Source organism: Pseudophryne corroboree, chromosome 1 (assembly GCF_028390025.1).
Source record: "Pseudophryne corroboree isolate aPseCor3 chromosome 1, aPseCor3.hap2, whole genome shotgun sequence".
Lineage (NCBI taxonomy): Eukaryota > Metazoa > Chordata > Amphibia > Anura > Myobatrachidae > Pseudophryne > Pseudophryne corroboree.
This window is the reverse complement of record NC_086444.1, coordinates 407,194,139-407,219,449: the sequence shown is the minus strand read 5'-3', so window position 1 is coordinate 407,219,449 and position 25,311 is coordinate 407,194,139. Positions and strand designations below refer to the sequence as shown.

Genomic DNA, 25,311 nt, shown 5'->3' with positions numbered 1-25,311 from the left:
AATGGGCTTTTACTGATTTTGGCAGCGGCAATCCAGCCGCAGAATGAGCCTGCTGAATCGTGTTACAGATCCAGCGAGCAATAGTTTGCTTTGAAGCAGGAGCACCCAGCTTGTTGGATGCATACAGGATAAACAGCGACTCAGTTTTCCTGACTCCAGCCGTTCTGGCTACATAAATCTTCAAAGCCCTGACTACCTCTAGTAACTTGGCATCCTCCAAGTCACGAGTAGCCGCAGGCACCACAATAGGTTGGTTCAAATGAAAAGATGACACCACTTTTGGCAGAAATTGCGGACGAGTCCGTAATTCTGCCCTGTCCATATGGAAAACCAGATAGGGGCTTTTATGTGACAAAGCCGCCAATTCTGACACACACCTAGCCAAGGCCAACAGCATGACCACCTTCCACGTGAGATATTGTAACTCCACGGTTTTAAGTGGCTCAAACCAGTGTGATTTCAGGAAACTCAACACCACGTTAAGATCCCGAGGTGCCACTGGTGGCACAAAAGGGGCTGAATATGCAGCACTCCCTTTACAAACGTCTGAACTTCAGGAAGAGAAGCCAGTTCCTTTTGAAAGAAAATGGATAGGGCTGAAATCTGGACCTTAATAGACCCCAATTTTAAGCCCAAAGTCACTCCCGACTGTAGGAAGTGACGGAAACGGCCCAGCTGGAATTCCTCTGTAGGGGCATTCCTGGCCTCACACCGAGCAACATATTTTCGCCATATACGGTGATAATGCTTAGCCGTCACGTCCTTCCTAGCCTTTATTAGCGTAGGAATAACCTCATCCGGAATGCCTTTTTCTGCTAGGATCCGGCGTTCAACCACCATGCCGTCAAACGCAGCCGCGGTAAGTCTTGGAACAGACAGGGCCCCTGTTGCAACAGATCCTGTCTGAGAGGCAGAGGCCATGGGTCCTCTGTGAGCATTTCTTGCAGTTCCGGATACCAAGTCCTTCTTGGCCATTCCGGAACAATGAGTATTGTTCTCACTCCTCTTTTTCTTACGATTCACAGCACCTTGGGTATGAGAGGAAGAGGAGGAAACACATAAACCGACTGGAACACCCACGGTGTCACTAGTGCGTCCACAGCTATCGCCTGAGGGTCTCTTGACCTGGCGCAATACATTTGTAGCTTTTTGTTGAGGCGGGATGCCATCATGTCCACCTGTGGCAGTTCCCAACGACTTGTAATCTGTGTGAAGACTTCTTGATGAAGTCCCCACTCTCCCGGGTGGAGGTTGTGCCTGCTGAGGAAGTCTGCTTCCCAGTTGTCCATTCCCGGAATGAACACTGCTGACAGTGCTTTTACGTGATTCTCCGCCCCGCAAAGAATTCTGGTGGCTTCCGCCATCGCCACCCTGCTCCTTGTGCCGCCTTGGCGGTTTACATGAGCCACTGCGGTGATGTTGTCTGCCTGAATCAGCACCGGTTGGTTGCGAAGCAGAGGCTCCGCTTGACGAAGGCCGTTGTATATGACCCTTAGTTCCAGGATATTAATGTGCAGACAAGTCTCCTGTCTTGACCACAACCCTGGAAATTTCTTCCCTGTGTGACTGCCCCCCACCCTCGGAGGCTTGCATCCGTGGTCACCAGGACCCAGTCCTGAATGCCGAACCTGCGACCCTCGATAAGGTGAGCACTCTGCAGCCACCACAGAAGAGACACCCTGGCCCTGGGGGATAGGGTGATCAGCCGCTGCATCTGAAGATGCGATCCGGACCACCTGTCCAACAGATCCCACTGAAAGGTCCTCGCATAGAACCTGCCAAAGGGAATGGCTTTGTATGACGCCACCATCTTTCCCAGGACTCGCGTGCATTGATGCACCGACACCTGTTTTGGTTTTAAGAGGCCTCTGACCAGAGTTACGAGCTCCTGAGCCTTCTCCGCCGGGAGAAAAACCTTCTTCTGGTCTGTGTCCAGAATCATGCCCAGGAAGGGCAGACGCGTCGTAGGAATCAGCTGCGACTTTGGAATATTCAGAATCCAGCCGTGCTGTTGCAACACTTCCCGAGAGTGTTACGCTGATTAGCAACTGCTCTCTGGACCTCGCCTTTATGAGGAGATCGTCCAAGTATGGGATAATTGTGACTCCTTGCTTTCGCAGAAGCACCATCATTTCTGCCATTACCTTGGTAAATATTCTCGGTGCCGTGGACAGACCAAACGGCAACATCTGGAATGGGTAATGACAATCCTGTACCACAAATCTGAGGTACGCCTGATGAGGTGGATAAATGGGGACATGAAGGTATGCATCCTTTATGTCCAGAGACACCATAAAATCCCCCCCTTCCAGGCTTGCGATGACCGCTCTGAGCGATTCCATCTTGAACCTTTTCAGGTATATGTTCAGGGATTTTAAATTCAATATGGGTCTGACCAAACCGTCTGGTTTCGGTACTACAAACGTGGTCGAATAATAACCCTTTCCTTGTTGAAGGAGGGGAACCTTGACCACCACCTGCTGAAGATACAATTTGTGAATTGCAGTTAACACTGTTTCCCTCTCGTGGGGGGAGCCGGCAGGGCCGTCGGTGAGGGGGGATCTTCTCAAAGTCTAGCTTGCATCCCTGAGACACAATATCTATTGCCCAGGGATCTAACGGAGTGAACCCACTTGTGGCTGAACTTACGCAGGCGTGCCCCCACCGGGCCTAGCTCTGCCTGTGGAGCCCCAGCGACATGCGGTGGATTTTTGTAGAGGCCGGGGAGGACTTCTGTTCCTGGGACCTAGCTGTGTTGTGCAGCTTCTTTCCTCTGCCCCCACCTCTGACAAGAAAGGACGCACCTCGGACTTTCTTGTTTCTTTGTTCTAAAGGCTGCATTTGATAATGTCGTGCTTTCCTAGGCTGTGCAGGAATATAAGGCAAAATATCAGAATTACCAGCTATAGCTGTGGAGACCAGGTCCGAGAACCCTTCTCCACACAATCCTCAGCCTTCCATATGCCTCTTAAGTCGGCATCATCTGTCCATTGCATATTCTACAGGACACGACAAGCAGAAATCGACATAGCTTTGTCTCTAGGACCCAGTATACTCATGTCTCTTTGGGCATGTTTTATATATATATATATATATATATATATAAATCTCTTAAGACAGCATCTTTAATATATATATATATATCTCTATATATACATATATCTATATATATCTACATACTAGGGTCTCAATCTCTGCTGATAAGGTACCTGTCCACGCTGCCCCAGCGCTATAAACCCATGCCGACACAATCGCCGGACTGTGCAGGATCCCTGAGAATAGCTGTTACGACAGGTTACCTTTTGGGCAAACGTGACACCCTAGGGGAAGATTCCCATCGTATCCTGGCCCTAGTGTGGAAAGGATACTGCCTGAGAATTCTTTGTGGGAAACTGCAGTCTCTTGTCTGGAGATTCACGCTCTTTTTCCTCATGAGAGGAGGGAAATTTACCTCAGCTTTCTTCCCCTTAAACATGTGTACCCTTGTGTCAGGGACAGATGAGTCATCAGTGATATGCAAATCATCTTCTATTACAATAATCATATATTGAATACTTTTCTGCCATTTTGTCTGTAACTTTGCATTATCGTAGTCGACACTGGAGTCAATCTCCGTGTCGACATCAGTGTTTATTATTTTGGATAGTGAGCATTGAGAGACACTGAAGGTCTCTGCGACAGAGGGACAGACATGGGTAGATTTCCTGTCTGTTCTCTAATCTTTTGAGCAATAAATTCACCTTAGCACTTAATTACACATATCCAACAGGTGTCGACGGAGACACCCTCACACACACACATATTTGCTCTATCTCCTCCTTAGGGGAGCCTTTTACCTCAGACATGTCGACACACACGTACCGACACCACACACACAGGGGATGCTCTATTTGAAGACAGTTCCCCCACAAGGCCCCTTGGAGAGACAGAAAGAGAGTATGCCAGCACACACCCCAGCGCTATATGACCCAGGAATCACACAGTAACGTAGTGTTAACCCAGTAGCTGCTGTATATATTGTTTTTCCGCCAAATTTATGTGCCCCCACTCTCTTTTCACCCTCTTCTATCGTGCTTCTGCAGGGGAGAGCCTGGGGAGCTTCCTCTCAGCGGAGCTGTGGAGAGAAAATGGCGCTGGTGAGTGCTGAGGAAGAAGCCCCGCCCCCTCAGCGGCGGGCTTCTGTCCTGCGATTTTGTGTAAAATAATGGCGGGGGCTCATGCATATATACAGTGCCCAACTGTATATATGCTGCTTTTGCCAACAGGTACCTAATTGCTGCCCAGGGCGCCCGCCCCCCCCCCCCTGCGCCCTGCACCCTACAGTGACCGGAGTGTGTGGGTTTAATGTGGGAGCAATGGCGCACAGCTGCAGTGCTGTGCGCTACCTCATATGAAGGCTGGAGTCTTCTGCCGCCGCTTTTGACGTCTTCTTGCTTCTCACGCCAGCTTCTGGCTCTGCGAGGGGGACGGCGGCGCGGCTCCGGGATCGGACGACCAAGGGTGCGTTCCTGTGTTCGATCCCTCTGGAGCTAATGGTGTCCAGTAGCCTAAGAAGCATGACCTATCCGCAGTTAATAGAGCTGCTTCTCTCCCCTCAGTCCCACGTAGCAGAGAGTCTGTTGCCAGCAGATCTCTCTGAAAATAAAAAATCCTAACAAAATACTTTCTTATTAGCAAGCTCAGGAGAGCTCACTAAGTAGCACCCAGCTCGTCCGGGCACAGATTATAACTGAGGTCTGGAGGAGGGGCATAGAGGGAGGAGCCAGTGCACACCAGTATTCCTAATTCTTTCTTAGAGTGCCCTGTCTCCTGTGGAGCCCGTCTATTCCCCATGGTCCTTACGGAGTCCCCAGCATCCACTAGGACGTTAGAGAAACAATACAGAAAAATATAAGGAAAAGAAAAACTTCTCCCTAATGAGTACTGAGAAAAATAATATGCACATTTAGACAAGATAAAAGTATCCGCAGCTGGTGTATGGATATAGCAACACAGCGCGCTTGCAGCATAGAATACAGAAGGACTCCAGTGAGACAACAGAGCCCTACCCAGAGCAGAGTGATACCACATATCCCATTTGTCCTGATAAGTGGACATTTTGGCCCAACTTTTGTAGAGGAACTTTTCATGTTGAGCTACGGCACCAACTAGAGCTCTGTATTTAAAGAGGTTATGAGGATCAGTCGGGAACCCGGTCCAAGCCACTATAACTTTCTCTATGGTGGTAAAGCAGAGAGTATACAGATAAAGTACCATAAAATGTGTTTCCCCTAGGTCTAGACCAAATAAACAAATCCTCGGGTGTAACGGATGGAGGGACGGGGCCAAAGACTGAAAGTCATCCCATATGCTAGACCAGAAGGAGAATACTATAGGGCATTCTCAAAAGAGATGCCAAAAACCAGAATCCTCCATGTTGCCATAGGCGTGCGCAGGAAGGGGTGCCTGGTGCGCACAGGCACCCCCTAATGTCTGTCACCCCCTCACACACACCTGATGCTGCTGCAGTATCGGCGATCGCCTAGTGTGCTACCTATCTATCTATCTATCTATATCTGTGCATCAATTCTCTATATTATTTAGTTTGCATTGAGTGCCAATATGTGGTGGTAAACACGCCTGATAGGTGGTGCTAGACACGCCCATTAAGTGGTGTTAGACCTACCCAATAGGCGGTGCTAAACACGCCCTTCTAATCATGCACCCCCTAATAAAATGTCCTGCGCACGCCTATGCATGTTGCATGTCAGACAGTTAGCGTCAGATCGTAAACCCGCTCTCTGCAGAGGAAGTGGAGTGCGACAGACCCTGTGCAATACATAAAAGAACACTTGGTATCTAACACATGGGGATCAGTATGAGACAACGGCATCCCAGCCCTCAGTGTGCCGGGGGATTCGCTCATCACAGGTTCTATTCCCACTCTATGGGTGTCGTGGACACCTACGAGTGGGAATAGACCCTGTGTGCCGGGATTCCGGCTGGCAGCAATGTCAGCAGTCGGGATTCCGGCATCAGAATCCTGACTGCCAGGATCCCGACTGCCGGCAATTTAACTGCATCCCAACACATGGAGTGGTGGATTTAATATAACCCTGAATTTGTACCCAATGCTCATCAGAAATATAGCCAATGTCAGCTTCCCATTTCATTTTAAGCAGCTATGGGAAGAGTTTAAGATTGGGACTAGTGTAAATGAAAGAAATTTGCGCCTAGAATCTATATGGATTTTACTGGAGAAGGGGACAAGGGAGGAGGAACACCCTTTCGTACAATGAGGTAAAAACATCCAATATGTACGGGGTAAAAAATCCTTGAAATTCTCTCCAACAGTCCATAGTGGAGTCCATTACATTATTAAAATCACCCACGTGGACTATAAGGCTTTAAAAGAGGCAACCTTGCAAAGAATTTTTAGAAAAACATACCGACCAAGAAGATCAACCTGACTGAGTTCACGGCGGAAACTGAGAGAATTCCTAACTAGGACAAAGACACCCCCAGCACTTTGAGAAAAGGTGGAATGGTACATCCAACTGACCCAGTGTTTTTTGAGGATCAAGACCTTTTTATCTGTTAAATCGGTCTCAGAAAGATAAATAATGGCTACACTGACTTTTTACTATGAGTTAGCACAAGCGAGCGTTTAATTTTATCATTCAAGCCCTGCACATTCCAGCCGAAAAGGAGGAGTCTCTCAGTAGTCCCTGCCACAGGTCAAGGAAGAAAACCCAAGCAGGATAGACAAAGAAAAAGAGAGAAGAAAGAAACAGAATGAGAGCAACTGAAAAATACCCAGAGGGGAGCCATAGCAATCTACCAGAGCCCTGTTAGCAGGCAATAACATACATTTACACCAGCACAATACCACAGAGTAATGGAAAAAAAAAACCCTGCAGTACAACCAGAGGTGTAGCAAGGTGTCATGGGGCCTGGAGCAAGGTATGTTTTGGCACTGCCAAAGGGACGTGTCTAGGAATGTTTTACAAATACTGCAAGTGAGAGAGCATAAGAATGCGAAAAAGAGGAGGAGCGCTAAATGGATGGATACATGGGATGACTTCTGACTACGTCAGTCCCAGAATGCAGGAGTCAGCATGTGAAGAAGGTTCACTTTACATAGAGCATTTTAACTGGATCGGCATTACAGCTGTAAACATGCTGGGTAGGCAGCATGTTTAAAGTTGCTCTTGATCTAACATGCTGTAAGTAGCATGTTGTCAACCTGCCGGCACCTACCTTCTGGGATAGACATTTTCACTGTGTATCCTGTAACTACTTTCTGCACTAAATAGAGGCAATAGAAAGGGTTCTATAAAAAATAAACACTTTAATATTCTCAATTATGTGATTATATTGGTAGCACGTAGGGAGGCCAATCCCGGGTCGTTTTTTCAATCCCGGGATTCGGGATTGAAAAACGCTCAATCCCGGGATCCCAGGATTGCAGTAGGGATCAGTGAAGAATGGTGTAGGGAGCAGCGCTGAAGGGTAGGCAGCGGTGCGGGAGGGTGTAGGTAGCAGCGGGGAAGGGAGGGTGTAGGTAGCAGTGCAGGAGGGTGTAGGCAGCGGTGCGGGAGGGTGTAGGTAGCGGCGGGGAAGGGAGGGAGGGTGTAGGTAGCAGTGCGGGAGGGTGTAGGTAGCGGTGCGGGAGGGTGTAGGTAGCGGCGGGGGAGGGAGGGTGTAGGTAGCAGTGCGGTAGGGTGTAGGTAGCGGTGCAGGAGGGTGTAGGTAGCTGGGCGGGAGGATGTAGGTAGCGGTGAGGGAGGGTGTAGGTAGCTGGACAGGAGGATGTAGGTAGCGGTGCGGGAGGGTGTAGGTAGCTGGGCGGGAAGATGTAGGTAGCGTTGCGGGAGGGTGTAGGTAGCGGGGAGGGTTGGTAGCGGCGCGGGAGGGAGGCTGTTAGCACTGCACGGAGGGTGGGTGGGTGTAAGTAATACCACTTACTATTAGGTGGGCGCCAGCCATGGACACACTGAACGCGGCGGCATTTCAAATGAAGCGCCGGCCGCCAGCCAACCAGAGCTGGCGGACCGGAAGCCAATCAGGGAAGCGGCCGCAGCAGTCGCTCCTGAATGGCTGTCGCTGCTGCGGCAGCTTCCCTGATTGGCTGCCGGTCCGCCAGCTCTGATTGGCTGGCGGCCGGCGCCACATTTGAAGTGCCGCCGCGTTCAGCGTTTGTCTATGGCTGCCGCCCGCCTAATTGTAAGTAGTATTACTTACACACACTCCCTCCCGCACATGCGCAGTGTAATCCCGTGAATCCCGGGATTGGATGCTCCAATCCCGGGATTCAAATCCCGGCATTTTTGGTCCCAAATCCCGGGATCCCGCCGATCCCGATCCCGGGATTGGCCTCCCTAGTAGCACGTTATCAGTTAGAGTTTAAAATAGCACTCTACTGTATATGATATAGGGTTGGCTATGTTAAAATGTAAGGAATAACAAGCTACCAATATAATTATAAAACTGAGAATACTAAAGTGTTTTCTTTTTAGATAACCTTTTATCAAAATACTCACCATCACCCGCTCTTATTGTCTACCTCCCAAGACAGAGTCTTCATGGCGGTGGCATCCTCCTCCTCAATCTTGGACGGCAGTGCTGCTGAGTGCTGCTGGTCCTCTCTCTATGTCTGGCCCCCGATGTGACGTCATGACGTCAGGTCGCTGCTTACACTGCTCTTTCCGAGGGGCAGACCTGCTTGGTAGCCGGCAGTGCTATGAAGATGATTCATCGGCTGTTGCTGCCTTTCGATGAACAGCGGCACAGCTGCGAGTGCTGACCCTGCATGTGAGAGGGCCTGATTGTCAAGGTCTATGCTGCCTAACGAGCAGAGTGCCAAGGTGAAGACCAAAGAGTTTTTTAAGGCAAATAAGTGGAATGTTATGCAATGGCCAAGTCAATCACCTGACCTGAATCCGATTGAGCATGCATTTCACTTGATGAAGACAGAACTGAAGGGAAAATGCCCCAAGAACTAGCAGGAACTGAAGACATTTGCAGTAGAGGCCTGGCAGAGCATCACCAGGGATGAAACTCGGCGTCTGGTGACATCTATGCGTTCCAGACTTCAAGCTGTAATTGACTGCAAAAGATTTGCAACAAAGTATTAAAAAGTGAAAGTTTGATTTAGGATTGTTTAGTTTGTCCCATTACTTTTGGTCCCTTAAAAAGTGGGAGGCACATATAGAAACCGTTGTAAGTCCTACACCGTTCACCTGATTTGGATGTAAATACCTTCAAATTAAAGCGAAAAGTCTGCAGTTAAAGCACATCTTGTTTGTTTCATTTCAAATTTATTGTGGTGGTGTATAGAGCCCAAAATATGAGAATTGTGTCGATGTCCCAATATTTATGGACCTGACTGTATATGTATATATATTTAAAAAATAAATAAATATATATATATATATATATATATATATATGTGTGTGTGATGTGTGGCACTCTATGGTTTAATCAATAAATCAATCACGGAGCCAACATGGCAACATTTCGGGCTTTAATCGCCCGTCTTCAGGCAGCACATATGACGGGCGAGGAGAGAGGGAGAGAGTTGATGCAGTTCGGGCTCTCAGCTGTCAGTGACTGACGGCTGCGAGCTGCTTGCGGCTAGGCGGAGGTTCCGGCGGAGTCAAGCTGCGGCACCCTGTACTGTCTTGGGCGCCCGGAGCTCGAGCTCCACCGGAACCGCCCTCCCTACGCCCCTTAGTACAACCAGGAGGTATAATACCTGTAGCACTTTAAGCATAGAGAGGACGGTAAAGAAAAAAACATACTGTCCCAAAGCCACCCTCACACCCTGTATAGCCATCTAAACTATGGTATACTCAGACCCTCAACCCTGAAACAAGAAAAAAACAAAAACCCTAAAAAAATGGTAAGACACCCCCCCCCCCCCCCCCCCCCACTAAAACTGCATTCAGCATTAAGCATCCATGGTAATAAAGCAGTCCGTGGCAATAAAATGACATGTGATGAACTATAATGTTGAGCAGCTCACCTGTGGCTGCCATTCCCACAGTGCAATGCCACAAAAAAACAGAAGCTAAAGGAGCCACAGAGTCCCAGAAATGAGGTGAACTCAGTGGTCCAGATGAGCGGAGAACAGAGGGGCACCTGACTGGCAGAAGATGTCCTGGACACAGAACAGGACCCTACAAGATGGCTGCTGTGCTGAGGCAGAGGGAGCCAGTACGGCTTCAACCGCCACGAACGCCAGAGCAGAGAGGGTACCACCACAGGTGAGAGAGAGACAGTGAGCAGAGCATCTAAGAGCACAGGAGCCGGAGTAAAAGCAGGTGTGGAATCATGGAGGCAGAAGGAGACCTGCAGCTGCACCAGAGCATGTAAGTATATCCTGCAGGCACTGGACATTGCCATATCAACACCGGGGACACAAGAAGGGTCAATGCACCAGCGGTGCAAATCCTAGCCCAGGTTCACCAGGGAAGCAGGATATAGACAGGACATAAGGTATGAGCTACAGCACAACCAAGCCACCCCCACTCCCCCACCATTATGCCTCTATTTAAGAGAAGTCTGGTTATTCAGGCGACTTACGATTGAGGGACACCTCCAATACCAAAACCAACCAGTCCTCTGAGCACAATAATCCAGCTGTAGACTGGTGCAAATGCACTGAGGATCCCATAGTATAAAGTCCAGAAAACACTGATCTTCAGACCCTAGACAAGAGAGAAGAAATTAGGTCATCAAAGGGTAAGTGACACCATGCGACACAATATGCAGATGCGGTGGTCTATAAATTATAATATTCTCTTATTCAGTTAACTGTTAAAGTATCAAATCTGTTTGTCTCCAACACTTACCGTCTTCCTACCATACTGGTCTGAGACGTTGCCCCAGAGGGATGAGCTGGACATCATTCCAATAAACACAACCTGTTAAAAAGCAAAAAGGAATATCAGCACTCTTTTTGAAGCGGTGTTCTGTAATGCCAATTTGGATCTATGCACTGGAGATATGGCTCTGTTTGACTTAAATCTTTCTGCATAACTGATCAAGTGCAATTGAGGTGTCCTGCAAAGAACAATTTGGGTGGGATATTATTAAAAATTTCATTTTTTTAAATTATTTTATTTTGGTCTTAACGCAAAACAGATTCTATTATCTAGGGAACTGTTTTAATTAAAAAACACTGCTGTTTCAGCTAATAATTTCATATTCAAGCATAACTCTGACAGCTAAGCTTTGTGCTAACACAGGGTAAGGGCAGGTGTTACGTCAATGCAACATCAGCAATAAGGTCTTGGAACTGATCAGATGCTTACCGATGTGAGCAAAGCCACCTGCCAGCTGGGTAATCTCCATTCACAGTGGAGCTGGGGTGCCAGGATGCTAAGTATCATCATTTCCATTGCATCTGCCATCTGTAAGAATACATTATAACAATATAGTAAAAGTTACTGTTGGAGGAATAAAGGAGGTCTTTAGAAGCTATTATACATCAACAGGACCTCAGTATTAAACAAGAAACATCTCATACTCACTGCAGGGCAGCAGGTCAGAAACGTCTTACAGAAAAAGAATAATAAACTATAAATCATTCTGTTCAAATAAAATGATCAGATCACTTTTTCCCTCCACCTCTACATAAATAACAACAGGAGATATTTCAATGTGCACTAACACAAAGAAGCTAATCAGAAACGATCTCCTTGTGTAACCATGATCAACAAATCTATTTGGTCATGTATGCACAAGGGTCATGGGAATAAGAGTACCTTGGACTGCTATGGAGATTCCACAACAGTTATATTTACTGTTTAAAGCAAAGGATCTGGTCCCACTAACCATGTGTAGAAATGGATTAACTACAACTGGGGATGTTATTACACAGATCAAAATCAGGGAATGCAGCTTCATATGCAAAAGGGGCCCAAGAAGCCAATGCACCAGAGACAAGCTCCCTCTCTGGAACCTTGCAGAAATGTGTGCTGACTATTCTAAATGGACTCCATGTGATCCCCTATTACTTTAACCTACTCTTCACAAGCCTACCTCCTGTTTTGCCCACTTTCAGTCTTTCCTCACCTCTGCTGCATGCTTTATTTTCCTCTCCTGCCACTTCACTGCTGCTGCCCCCTCTTCGTTCCTCTGGCACCGACCTATCCACTCAGAATCAAGTTCATTCCTCTCAGTCCCCGTCAAAGCCCTCCCTATATCTCCAGCCTCATTCCTATCCACACACACACTCTCACTCACTCACTTCTATCAATCACGTCTGCCTCTCCTCCTTCCTGATTACCTCGCCCCATGCCCAACTCAAGGATTTCTCCTGTGCTGCTCCTATCCTCTAGAATGCCCTACCACATTCTATAAGACACTCAACCAGCCTCCCAGACTTTAAAGTCGCTCTCAAACTCAACTATTCACCCAAGCCTACCATCCCTCCTCCTAATTATCCTGCCATTGCAATAACTAAATCTGCTTCCTTTATGTATCCTCCTGCAGCCTCTCTAAAATGTAACCTCTTTTGAGCAGGGCCCTTTTCCCTTTGGGCTCTATGTAATAATGTAATCTGCGTATTATAATTATGTATATTTGTAAAGTTGTAAACTTGTTGGTATTATAATTATGTATATGTGTAAAGTTGTAAACTTGTTGGTATTATAATTATGTATGTGTGTAAAGTTGTAAACTTGTTGGTATTATAATTATATATATTTGTAAAGTTGTAAACTTGTCGGTACTGTAAATGTCCTGTGTGATATGTATGGCACTATAGATTCCCTGTAGCGACAATTAAATGGTATTTGGTGGTAAAGCATCATTTTTAAAGTTGTAATGCATACAAGTTTACTGTGTCGACATAAAGCAGCCAACACTCTGTTTTCAACATATTCACATAGTGATGTCAACAAATTGACTGAATGCCAACATAACAAAGCCCAGAAACACATCCATGAAACGGGCAATATTTACTAAAGTGCGGGTTTTCAGAAGTGGAGATATTGCCCATAGCAACCAATCTGATTCTAGCTATTATCTTTTAGAAGGTGTTGATGATAAGTAAAATCTGATTGGTTGCTATGGGCAACATCTTCACTTCTAAAAACCCCACACTTTAGTAAATATACCCCCTGTCTCAGAAAGGGTTATGAGGATTCATACAGTTAGAGAACTGAAAAAGTCATAGGACAAACATAAAGCTATAATGAGGGCTCATAACTACAATCATAACACTGCTCACATTATTTAAAAAAGGACAATACAATCTTTATTATAATGGGTACAACAGAACAGAGTTCCCCAAACCCTGTCCTCACAAACCTCCAACGGCTCATGTTTTCAGGATCTGTCAACAGATAAGATAGTTAATGAACCAGCCAAGAACACTAAGTCACTTGTGCGATTAAAGTGATCCTGAAAACATGACGTGTTGGGAGTGTGCGATGACTGAATTTGGTAAAAACATACACCAATCGGTTGTTTTCTGCTGTTACAAGCGACATTTCGGTGTAACAGAGTTACTTGCCCAGGCCAGTCCAGTAAGGACTGAGAGCTTCCACTGGAATTTCCCAAAGCCAATAGCTTCCACAGCATCTTCCACCATAAATGTATCTGTAAGAAGAAGAAAATCAAGCTAAATCCAGTTTTGCACCTCAATGTTCAGCACGTCTGATGGAAACTGCTGAAATGATTAATCATATCCTTATTTTGCGTATGATTCGATTGCCCACAATTCTGTCTACAATAACAGTTGCTAGACACAGCATCTTCCCAAGTCCAATACCTACAAGGTTACCAATCCAAAATACAGCTATTGTTTAATATGTAGCTTGTAGCAACATGTATGTAAGAGGGAGGTAGACTTAATCCATTTCCTGATATATAGGGCCTGATTCAGGCCCCGTTGCATTAGCAGCATGTGCCGCAAAGTGCTGAAATGCAGTACTTTGAGCATGCGCAGAACCCTCCATGCGACGGAGGATGCAGTATAGCATCAGACTGTCAGTGATTGACAGTCTGATGTCGTTTGGGGGTGGGGAGACGATGGCGATGGCATCCGTTTCCCAAAACGAAGGTGTGTCACCGTCATTGTGGGGGAGGATCTGATGAGCCTGACGGCTGTGCAGGATGCTTACAAGGCATGCCTTGCAAGTGATTGTCCCTTTAAAAAAAGTCTGAGTTCGGCCGGCATCCTGCACGGCCACCGTACTCATGCAGCATAACATCCCGCCACACATCTGAATCAGGCCATTGTGCAGCACTTGCCAATATACTACTACACAGTAACATGATTTAATGCTGCAAATCACACGTAAACATTTCTTGATACTGAAACTGCCGTGCCCGAGATAAAAGGATGACAGTAGTCTGATAGTGAATGTGGCACACCTCTGTGGTAGAGATGTACTGTATCACCTCTGTGGTAGAGATGTACTGTATCACCTCTGTGGTAGAGATGTACTGTATCACCTCTGTGGGGGGAGATGTACTGTATCACCTCTGTGGGGGAGATGTACTGTATCACCTCTGTGGGGGAGATGTACTGTATCACCTCTGTGGGGGAGATGTACTGTATCACCTCTGTGGGGGAGATGTACTGTATCACCTCTGTTGGGGAGATGTACTGTATCACCTCTGTGGGGGAGATGTACTGTATCACCTCTGTGGGGGAGATGTACTGTATCACCTCTGTGGGGGGAGATGCACTGTATCACCTCTGTGGCGGAGATGCACTGTATCACCTCTCTGGCGGAGATGTACTGTATCACCTCTGTGAGGGAGATGTACTGTATCACCTCTGTGGGAGAGATGTACTGTATCACCTCTGTGGGGGAGATGTACTGTATCACCTCTGTGGTGGAGATGTACTGTATCACCTCTGTGGGGGAGATGTACTGTATCACCTCTGTGGGGGGAGATGTACTGTATCACTTCTGTGGGAGAGATGTACTGTATCACCTCTGTGGGGGAGATGTACTGTATCACCTCTGTGGGAGAGATGTACTGTATCACCTCTGTGGCGGAGATGTACTGTATCACCTCTGTGGGGGAGATGTACTGTATCACCTCTGTGGGGGAGATGTACTGTATCACCTCTGTGGTAGAGATGTACTGTATCACCTCTGTGGGGGAGATGTACTGTATCACCTCTGTGGGGGAGATGTACTGTATCACCTCTGTGGGGGAGATGTACTGTATCACCTCTGTGGGGGAGATGTACTGTATCACCTCTGTGGGGGAGATGTACTGTATCACCTCTGTGGGGGAGATGTACTGTATCACCTCTGTGGGGGAGATGTACTGTGACACCTCTGTGGTAGAGATGTACTGTATCACCTCTGTGGGGGAGATGTACTGTGTCACCTCTGTGGGGGAGATGTACTGTATCACCTCTATGGTGGAGATGTACTGTATCACCTCTGTGGGGGAGATGTACTGTATCACCTCTGTGGGGGAGATGTACTGTATCACCTCTGTGGGGGGAGATGTACTGTATCACTTCTGTGGCGGAGATGTACTGTATCACCTCTGTGGCGGAGATGTACTGTATCACCTCTGTGGGGGAGATGTACTGTATCATCTCTGTGGTAGAGATGTACTGTATCACCTCTGTGGTGGAGATGTACTGTATCACCTCTGTGGCGGAGATGTACTGTATCACCTCTGTGGCAGAGATGTACTGTATCACCTCTGTGGGGGAGATGTACTGTATCACCTCTGTGGTAGAGATGTACTGTATCACCTCTGTGGTGGAGATGTACTGTATCACCTCTGTGGGGGAGATGTACTGTATCACCTCTGTGGGGGAGATGTACTGTATCACCTCTGTGGGGGAGATGTACTGTATTACCTCTGTGGGGGAGATGTACTGTATCACCTCTGTGGGGGAGATGTACTGTATCACCTCTGTGGGGGAGATGTACTGTATCACCTCTGTGGGGGAGATGTACTGTATCACCTCTGTGGGGGAGATGTACTGTATCATCTCTGTGGGGAAGATGTACTGTGACACCTCTGTGGTAGAGATGTACTGTATCACCTCTGTGGGGGAGATGTACTGTATCACCTCTATGGTGGAGATGTACTTATCACCTCTGTGGGGGAGATGTACTGTGTCACCTCTGTGGGGGAGATGTACGGTGTCACCTCTGTGGGGGAGATGTACTGTGTCACCTCTGTGGGGGAGATGTACTGTGTCACCTCTGTGGGGGAGATGTACTGTGTCACCTCAGTGGGGGAGATGTACTGTGTCACCTCTGTGGGGGAGATGTACTGTATCACCTCTGTGGGGGAGATGTACTGTATCACCTCTGTGGGGGAGATGTACTGTATCACCTCTGTGGGAGAGATGTACTGTATCACCTCTGTGGTGGAGATGTACTGTATCACCTCTGTGGGGGAGATGTACTGTATCACCTCTGTGGGGGAGATGTACTGTATCACCTCTGTGGGGGAGATGTACTGTATTACCTCTGTGGGGGAGATGTACTGTATCACCTCTGTGGGGGAGATGTACTGTATCACCTCTGTGGGGGAGATGTACTGTATCACCTCTGTGGGGGAGATGTACTGTATCACCTCTGTGGGGGAGATGTACTGTATCATCTCTGTGGGGAAGATGTACTGTGACACCTCTGTGGTAGAGATGTACTGTATCACCTCTGTGGGGGAGATGTACTGTATCACCTCTATGGTGGAGATGTACTGCATCACCTCTGTGGGGGAGATGTACTGTATCACCTCTGTGGGGGAGATGTACTGTATCACCTCTGTGGGAGAGATGTACTGTATCACCTCTGTGGGAGAGATGTACTGTATCACCTCTGTGGGAGAGATGTACTGTATCACCTCTGTGGGGGAGATGTACTGTATCACCTCTGTGGGGGAGATGTACTGTATCACCTCTGTGGGACAGATGTACTGAGGTACTGTATCACCTCTGTGGGGGAGGTGTACTGTATCACCTCTGTGGCGGAGATGTACTGTATCACCTCTGTGGGGGAGATGTACTGTATCACCTCTGTGGTGGAGATGTACTGTATCACCTCTGTGGGGGAGATGTACTGTATCACCTCTGTGGGGGGAGATGTACTGTATCACTTCTGTGGGAGAGATGTACTGTATCACCTCTGTGGCGGAGATGTACTGTATCACCTCTGTGGGAGAGATGTACTGTATCACATCTGTGGCGGAGATGTACTGTATCACCTCTGTGGGGGAGATGTACTGTATCACCTCTGTGGTAGAGATGTACTGTATCACCTCTGTGGTAGAGATGTACTGTATCACCTCTGTGGTGGAGATGTACTGTATCACCTTTGTGGTGGAGATGTACTTATCACCTCTGTGGGAGAGATGTACTGTATCACCTCTGTGGGAGAGATGTACTGTATCACCTCTGTGGGGGAGATGTACTGTATCACCTCTGTGGGGGAGATGTACTGAGGTACTGTATCACCTCTGTGGGGGAGGTGTACTGTATCACCTCTGTGGCGGAGATGTACTGTATCACCTCTGTGGGGGAGATGTACTGTATCACCTCTGTGGGGGAGATGTACTGTATCACCTCTGTGGTGGAGATGTACTTATCACCTCTGTGGTGGAGATGTACTTATCACCTCTGTGGGGGAGATGTACTGTATCACCTCTGTGGGGGAGATGTACTGTGTCACCTCTGTGGGGGAGATGTACTGTATCACCTCTGTGGTGGAGATGTACTGTATCACCTCTGTGGTGGAGATGTACTTATCACCTCTGTGGGGGAGATGTACTGTATCACCTCTGTGGGGGAGATGTACTGTGTCACCTCTGTGGGGGAGATGTACTGTGTCACCTCTGTGGGGGAGATGTACTGTGTCACCTCTGTGGGGGAGATGTACTGTATCACCTCTGTGGTGGAGATGTACTTATCACCTCTGTGGGGGAGATGTACTGTATCACCTCTGTGGGGGAGATGTACTGTGTCACCTCTGTGGGGGAGATGTACTGTGTCACCACTGTGGGGGAGATGTACTGTATCACCTCTGTGGGACAGATGTACTGAGGTACTGTATCACCTCTGTGGGGGAGGTGTACTGTATCACCTCTGTGGCGGAGATGTACTGTATCACCTCTGTGGTGGAGATGTACTGTATCACCTCTGTGGTGGAGATGTACTGTATCACCTCTGTGGAGGAGATGTACTGTATCACCTCTGTGGGGGGAGATGTACTGTATCACTTCTGTGGGAGAGATGTACTGTATCACCTCTGTGGCGGAGATGTACTGTATCACCTCTGTGGGGGAGATGTACTGTATCACCTCTGTGGGAGAGATGTACTGTATCACATCTGTGGCGGAGATGTACTGTATCACCTCTGTGGGGGAGATGTACTGTATCACCTCTGTGGTAGAGATGTACTGCATCACCTCTGTGGGGGAGATGTACTGCATCACCTCTGTGGGGGAGATGTACTGTATCACCTCTGTGGGGGAGATGTACTGTATCACCTCTGTGGGGGAGATGTACTGTATCACCTCTATGGGGGAGATGTACTGTATCACCTCTATGGTGGAGATGTACTGTATCACCTCTGTGGGGGAGATGTACTGTATCACCTCTGTGGGGGAGATGTACTGTATCACCTCTGTGGGGGAGATGTACTGTATCACCTCTGTGGGGGGAGATGTACTGTATCACTTCTGTGGCGGAGATGTACTGTATCACCTCTGTGGGGGAGATGTACTGTATGACCTCTGTGGTAGAGATGTACTGTATCACCTCTGTGGTGGAAATGTACTGTATCACCTCTGTGGGGAGATGTACTGTATCACCTCTGTGGGGAGATGTACTGTATCACCTCTGTGGGGGAGATGTACTGTATCACCTCTGTGGGGGAGATGTACTGTATCACCTCTGTGGGGGAGATGTACTGTATCACCTCTGTGGTAGAGATGTACTGTATCACCTCTGTGGGGGAGATGTACTGTATCACCTCTATGGTGGAGATGTACTTATCACCTCTGTGGGGGAGATGTACTGTATCACCTCTGTGGGGGAGATGTACTGTGTCACCTCTGTGGGGGAGATGTACTGTGTCACCTCTGTGGGGGAGATGTACTGTGTCACCTCTGTGGGGGAGATGTACTGTATCACCTCTGTGGTGGAGATGTACTTATCACCTCTGTGGGGGAGATGTACTGTATCACCTCTGTGGGGGAGATGTACTGTGTCACCTCTGTGGGGGAGATGTACTGTGTCACCTCTGTGGGGGAGATGTACTGTATCACATCTGTGGGGGAGATGTACTGTATCACTTCTGTGGCGGAGATGTACTGTATCACCTCTGTGGGGGAGATGTACTGTATGACCTCTGTGGTAGAGATGTACTGTATCACCTCTGTGGTGGAGATGTACTGTATCACCTCTGTGGGGAGATGTACTGTATCACCTCTGTGGGGAGATGTACTGTATCACCTCTATGGTGGAGATGTACTTATCACCTCTGTGGGGGAGATGTACTGTATCACCTCTGTGGGGGAGATGTACTGTGTCACCTCTGTGGGGGAGATGTACTGTGTCACCTCTGTGGGGAGATGTACTGTATCACCCCTGTGGGAAAAATGTACTGTATCACCTCTGTGGGGAGATGTACTGTATCACCTCTGTGGGGGAGATGTACTGTATCACCTCTGTGGGGGAGATGTACTGTATCACCTCTGTGGGGGAGATGTACTGTATCACCTCTATGGGGAGATGTACTGTATCACCCATGTGGGAAAAATGTACTGTATCACCTCTGTGGGGAGATGTACTGTATCACCTCTGTGGGGGAGATGTACTGTATCACCTCTGTGGGAGAGATGTACTGTATCACCTCTGTGGGAGAGATGTACTGTATCACCTCTGTGGGGGAGATGTACTGTATCACCTCTGTGGGGGAGATGTACTGTATCACCTCTGTGGGACAGATGTACTGAGGTACTGTATCACCTCTGTGGGGGAGGTGTACTGTATCACCTCTGTGGCGGAGATGTACTGTATCACCTCTGTGGGGGAGATGTACTGTATCACCTCTGTGGTAGAGATGTACTGTATCACCTCTGTGGTAGAGATGTACTGTATCACCTCTGTGGGGGAGATGTACTGTATCACCTCTGTGGGGGAGATGTACTGTATCACCTCTGTGGGGGAGATGTACTGTATCACCTCTGTGGGGGAGATGTACTGTATCACCTCTGCGGGGAAGATGTACTGTATCACCTCTGCGGGGGAGATGTACTGTATCACCTCTATGGGGAGATGTACTGTATCACCCCTGTGGGAAAAATGTACTGTATCACCTCTGTGGGGGAGGTGTACTGTATCACCTCTGTGGGGGAGATCTACTGTATCACCTCTGCGGGGGAGATGTACTGTATCACCTCTATGGGGAGATGTACTGTATCACCCCTGTGGGAAAAATGTACTGTATCACCTCTGTGGGGAGATGTACTGTATCACCTCTGTGGGGGAGATGTACTGTATCACCTCTGCGGGGGAGATGTACTGTATCACCTCTGCGGGGGAGATGTACTGTATCACCTCTGCGGGGGAGATGCACTGTATCACCTCTATGGGGAGATGTACTGTATCACCTCTATGGGGAGATGTACTGTATCACCCCTGTGGGGAAAAAAATAAGAATTTACTCACCGGTAATTCTATTTCTCGTAGTCCGTAGTGGATGCTGGGAACTCCGTAAGGACCATGGGGAATAGCGGGCTCCGAAGGAGGCTGGGCACTCTAGAAAGATTTATGACTACCTGGTGTGCACTGGCTCCTCCCACTATGACCCTCCTCCAAGCCTCAGTTAGGACACTGTGCCCGGACGAGCTGACATAATAAGGAAGGATTTTGAATCCCGGGTAAGACTCATACCAGCCACACCAATCACACCGTACAACTCGTGATACTATATCCAGTTTGACAGTATGAAAACAACTGAGCCTCTCAACAGATGGCTCAACAATAACCCTTTAGTTAGCAATAACTATTTACAAGTATTGCAGACAATCCGCACTTGGGATGGGCGCCCAGCATCCACTACGGACTACGAGAAATAGAATTACCGGTGAGTAAAATCTTATTTTCTCTGACGTCCTAGTGGATGCTGGGAACTCCGTAAGGACCATGGGGATTATACCAAAGCTCCCAAACGGGCGGGAGAGTGCGGATGACTCTGCAGCACCGAATGAGAGAACTCCAGGTCCTCCTCAGCCAGGGTATCAAATTTGTAGAATTTTGCAAACGTGTTTGCCCCTGACCAAGTAGCTGCTCGGCAAAGTTGTAAAGCCGAGACCCCTCGGGCAGCCGCCCAAGATGAGCCCACCTTCCTTGTGGAATGGGCATTTACAGATTTTGGCTGTGGCAGGCCTGCCACAGAATGTGCAAGCTGAATTGTACTACAAATCCAGCGAGCAATAGTCTGCTTAGAAGCAGGAGCACCCAGCTTGTTGGGTGCATACAGGATAAACAGCGAGTCAGATTTTCTGACTCCAGCCGTCCTGGAAACATATATTTTCAGGGCCCTGACAACGTCTAGCAACTTGGAGTCCTCCAAATCCCTAGTAGCCGCAGGCACCACAATAGGCTGGTTCAGGTGAAACGCCGACACCACCTTAGGGAGAAACTGGGGACGAGTCCTCAATTCTGCCCTATCCATATGGAAAATCAGATAAGGGCTTTTACATGATAAAGCCGCCAATTCTGACACTCGCCTGGCTGAAGCCAAGGCCAATAACATGACCACTTTCCACGTGAGATATTTTAGATCCACGGTTTTTAGTGGCTCAAACCAATGTGATTTTAAGAAACTCAACACCACGTTGAGATCCCAAGGTGCCACAGGAGGCACAAACGGGGGCTTAATATGCAGCACTCCTTTCACAAATGTCTGAACTTCAGGTACTGAAGCTAGTTCTTTTTGAAAGAAAATCGACAGAGCCGAGATCTGTACTTTAATGGAGCCTAGTTTTAGGCCCATATTCACTCCTGCTTGCAGGAAATGCAGAAATCGACCTAGTTGAAATTCCTCTGTTGGGGCCTTTTTGGCCTCGCACCATGCAACATATTTCCGCCATATGCGGTGATAATGCTTTGCTGTAACATCTTTCCTGGCTTTAATAAGCGTAGGAATGACTTCCACCGGAATACCCTTTTCCTTCAGGATCCGGCGTTCAACCGCCATGCCGTCAAACGCAGCCGCGGTAAGTCTTGGAACAGACAGGGCCCCTGCTGTAGCAGGTCCTGTCTGAGCGGCAGAGGCCACGGGTCCTCTGAGATCATCTCTTGAAGTTCCGGGTACCACGCTCGTCTTGGCCAATCCGGAACCACGAGAATTGTGTTTACTCCTCGCTTTCTTATTATTCTCAATACCTTTGGTATGAGAGGCAGAGGAGGGAACACATAAACCGACTGGTACACCCACGGTGTCACTAGAGCGTCCACAGCTATCGCCTGAGGGTCCCTTGACCTGGCGCAATATCTTTTTAACTTTTTGTTGAGGCGGGACGCCATCATGTCCACCTGTGGTTTTTCCCAACGGTTTACCAGCATCTGGAAGACTTCTGGATGAAGTCCCCACTCTCCCGGGTGGAGGTCGTGTCTGCTGAGGAAGTCTGCTTCCCAGTTGTCCACTCCCGGAATGAACACTGCTGACAGTGCTAGTACATGATTCTCCGCCCATCGGAGAATTCTTGTGGCTTCTGCCATTGCCATCCTGCTTCTTGTGCCTCCCTGTCGATTTACATGGGCGACTGCCGTGATGTTGTCTGACTGGATCAGCACCGGCTGGTGTAGGAGCAGGGATTTTGCTTGACTTAGGGCATTGTAAATGGCCCTTAGTTCCAGAATATTTATGTGAAGGGAAGTCTCCTGACTCGACCATAGTCCTTGGAAGTTTCTTCCCCGTGTGACTGCCCTGCCAGCCTCGAAGGCTGGCATCCGTGGTCACCAGGACCCAGTCCTGTATGCCGAACCTGCGGCCCTCCAGAAGATGGGCACTCTGCAGCCACCACAGTAGAGACACCCTGGTTCTTGGAGACAGGGTTATTATTCAGAATCCAGCCGTGCTGGTGCAGCACTTCCTGAGATAGTGCTACTCCCACCAACAACTGTTCCTTGGATCTCGCCTTTATTAGGAGATCGTCCAAGTACGGGATAATTAAAACTCCCTTTTTTCGAAGGAGTATCATCATTTCCGCCATAACCTTGGTAAATACCCTCGGTGCCGTGGACAGTCCAAACGGCAGCGTCTGGAATTGGTAATGGCAATCCTGTACCACAAATCTGAGGTACTCCTGGTGAGGATGGTAAATGGGGACATGCAAGTAAGCATCCTTGATGTCCAGGGATACCATGTAATCCCCCTCGTCCAGGCTTGCAATAACCGCCCTGAGCGATTCCATCTTGAACTTGAATTTTTTATGTATGTGTTCAAGGATTTCAAATTTAAAATGGGTCTCACCGAACCGTCCGGTTTCGGCACCACAAATAGTGTGGAATAGTAACCCCGGCCTTGTTGAAGTAGGGGTACCTTGATTATCACCTGCTGGGAATACAGCTTGTGAATTGCCGCTAGCACCGCCTCCCTGTCTGAGGGAGCAATCGGCAAGGCAGATTTTAGGAACCGGTGGGGTGGAGACGCCTCGAATTCCAGTTTGTACCCCTGAGATACTATTTGATGGATCCAGGGATCCACCTGTGAGCGAGCCCACTGATCGCTGAAATTCTTGAGGCGGCCCCCCACCGTACCTGGCTCCGCCTGTGGAGCCCCACCGTCATGCGGCGGACTTGGAAGAAGAAGCGGGGGAGGACTTTTGCTCCTGGGAACCTGCTGTTTGTTGCAGCCTTTTTTCCCTACCTCTGCCTCTGGACAGAAAAGACCCGCCTTTTCCACGCTTGTTTTTCTGGGTCCGAAAGGACTGAACCTAATAAAACGGCGCCTTCTTAGGCTGTGAGGGGACATGGGGTAAAAATGCTGACTTCCCAGACGTTGCTGTGGAAACTAGGTCCGAGAGACCATCCCCAAATAATTCCTCACCCTTATAAGGCAAAACTTCCATGTGCCTTTTAGAATCTGCATCTCCTGTCCACTGGCGAGTCCATAAGCCTCTCCTAGCAGAAATGGACAATGCACTTACTTTAGATGCCAGCCGGCAGATTTCCCTCTGTGCATCTCTCATATATAAGACTGAGTCTTTGATATGGTCTATGGTTAGCAGGATCGTGTCTCTGTCTAGTGTGTCAATATTTTCTGACAGTTTATCTGACCACGCGGCGGCAGCACTGCACATCCATGCTGACGCAATAGCTGGTCTAAGTATAATGCCTGAGTGTGTATATACAGACTTCAGGATCGCCTCCTGCTTTCTATCAGCAGGTTCCTTGAGGGCGGCCGTATCCGGAGACGGTAGTGCCACCTTTTTAGACAAACGTGTGAGCGCTTTATCCACCCTAGGAGGTGTTTCCCAACGTGACCTATCCTCTGGCGGGAAAGGGAACGCCATTAGTACCTTCTTAGGAATAACCAATTTTTTATCAGGGAAAGCCCACGCTTCTTCACACACTTCATTTAATTCATCTGATGGGGGAAAAACTACGGGTAGTTTTTTTCTCCCCAAACATAATACCCTTTTTAGTGGTACCTGTAGTTATATCAGAAATGTGTAACACATCTTTCATTGCCTCAATCATGCAGTGAATGGCCTTAGTGGGCATCAGGTTAGACTCATCGTCGTCGACACTGGTGTCAGTATCAGTGTCGACATCTGGGTCTGCGGTCTGAGGTAGCGGGCGTTTCAGAGCCCCTGATGACCTTTGAGACGCCTGGACAGGCACGAGCTGAGAAGTCGGCTGTCCCACATTTGGCATGTCGTCAAATTTCTTATGTAAGGAGTCTATACGTGCACTCATTTCTTTCCATAAGCTCATCCACTCAGGTGTCTGCCCCGCAGGGGGTGACATCCCTTCTAAAGGCATCTGCTCCGTCTCCACATCATTATCCTCATCAAACATGTCGACACAGCCGTACCGACACACCGCACACACACACACAGGGAATGCTCCAACAGAGGACAGGACCCACAAAAGCCCTTTGGGGGGACAGAGTGAGAGTATGCCAGCACACACCAGAGCGCTATATAATGCAGGGACTAACTGAGTTATGTCCCCTATAGCTGCTTTTTTTATATAAATGTATACTGCGCCTAAATTTAGTGCCCCCCCTCTCTTTTTTACCCTTTTCTGTAGTGTAGACTGCAGGGGAGAGCCAGGGAGCTTCCTTCCAGCGAAGCTGTGAGGGAAAAATGGCG

The 25,311-nt window shown here is 48.3% G+C and overlaps 1 protein-coding gene across 2 annotated transcripts in view; it reads right to left on the bottom strand.

The window, feature by feature from the left end:
- SVOP (SV2 related protein) overlaps positions 1 to 25,311 on the bottom strand; it is a 113,166-nt gene that overhangs the window by 41,534 nt on the left and 46,321 nt on the right. For both annotated transcript variants that reach the window (XM_063913260.1, XM_063913261.1), the window contains exons 3-6: positions 13,505 to 13,590; positions 11,298 to 11,396; positions 10,836 to 10,907; positions 10,567 to 10,691 (exon numbers count right to left, since the gene is read on the bottom strand). In XM_063913260.1, the coding sequence (XP_063769330.1) occupies positions 10,567 to 10,691; positions 10,836 to 10,907; positions 11,298 to 11,396; positions 13,505 to 13,590 (382 nt within the window). The remainder of the gene's footprint in view (positions 1 to 10,566; positions 10,692 to 10,835; positions 10,908 to 11,297; positions 11,397 to 13,504; positions 13,591 to 25,311) is intronic.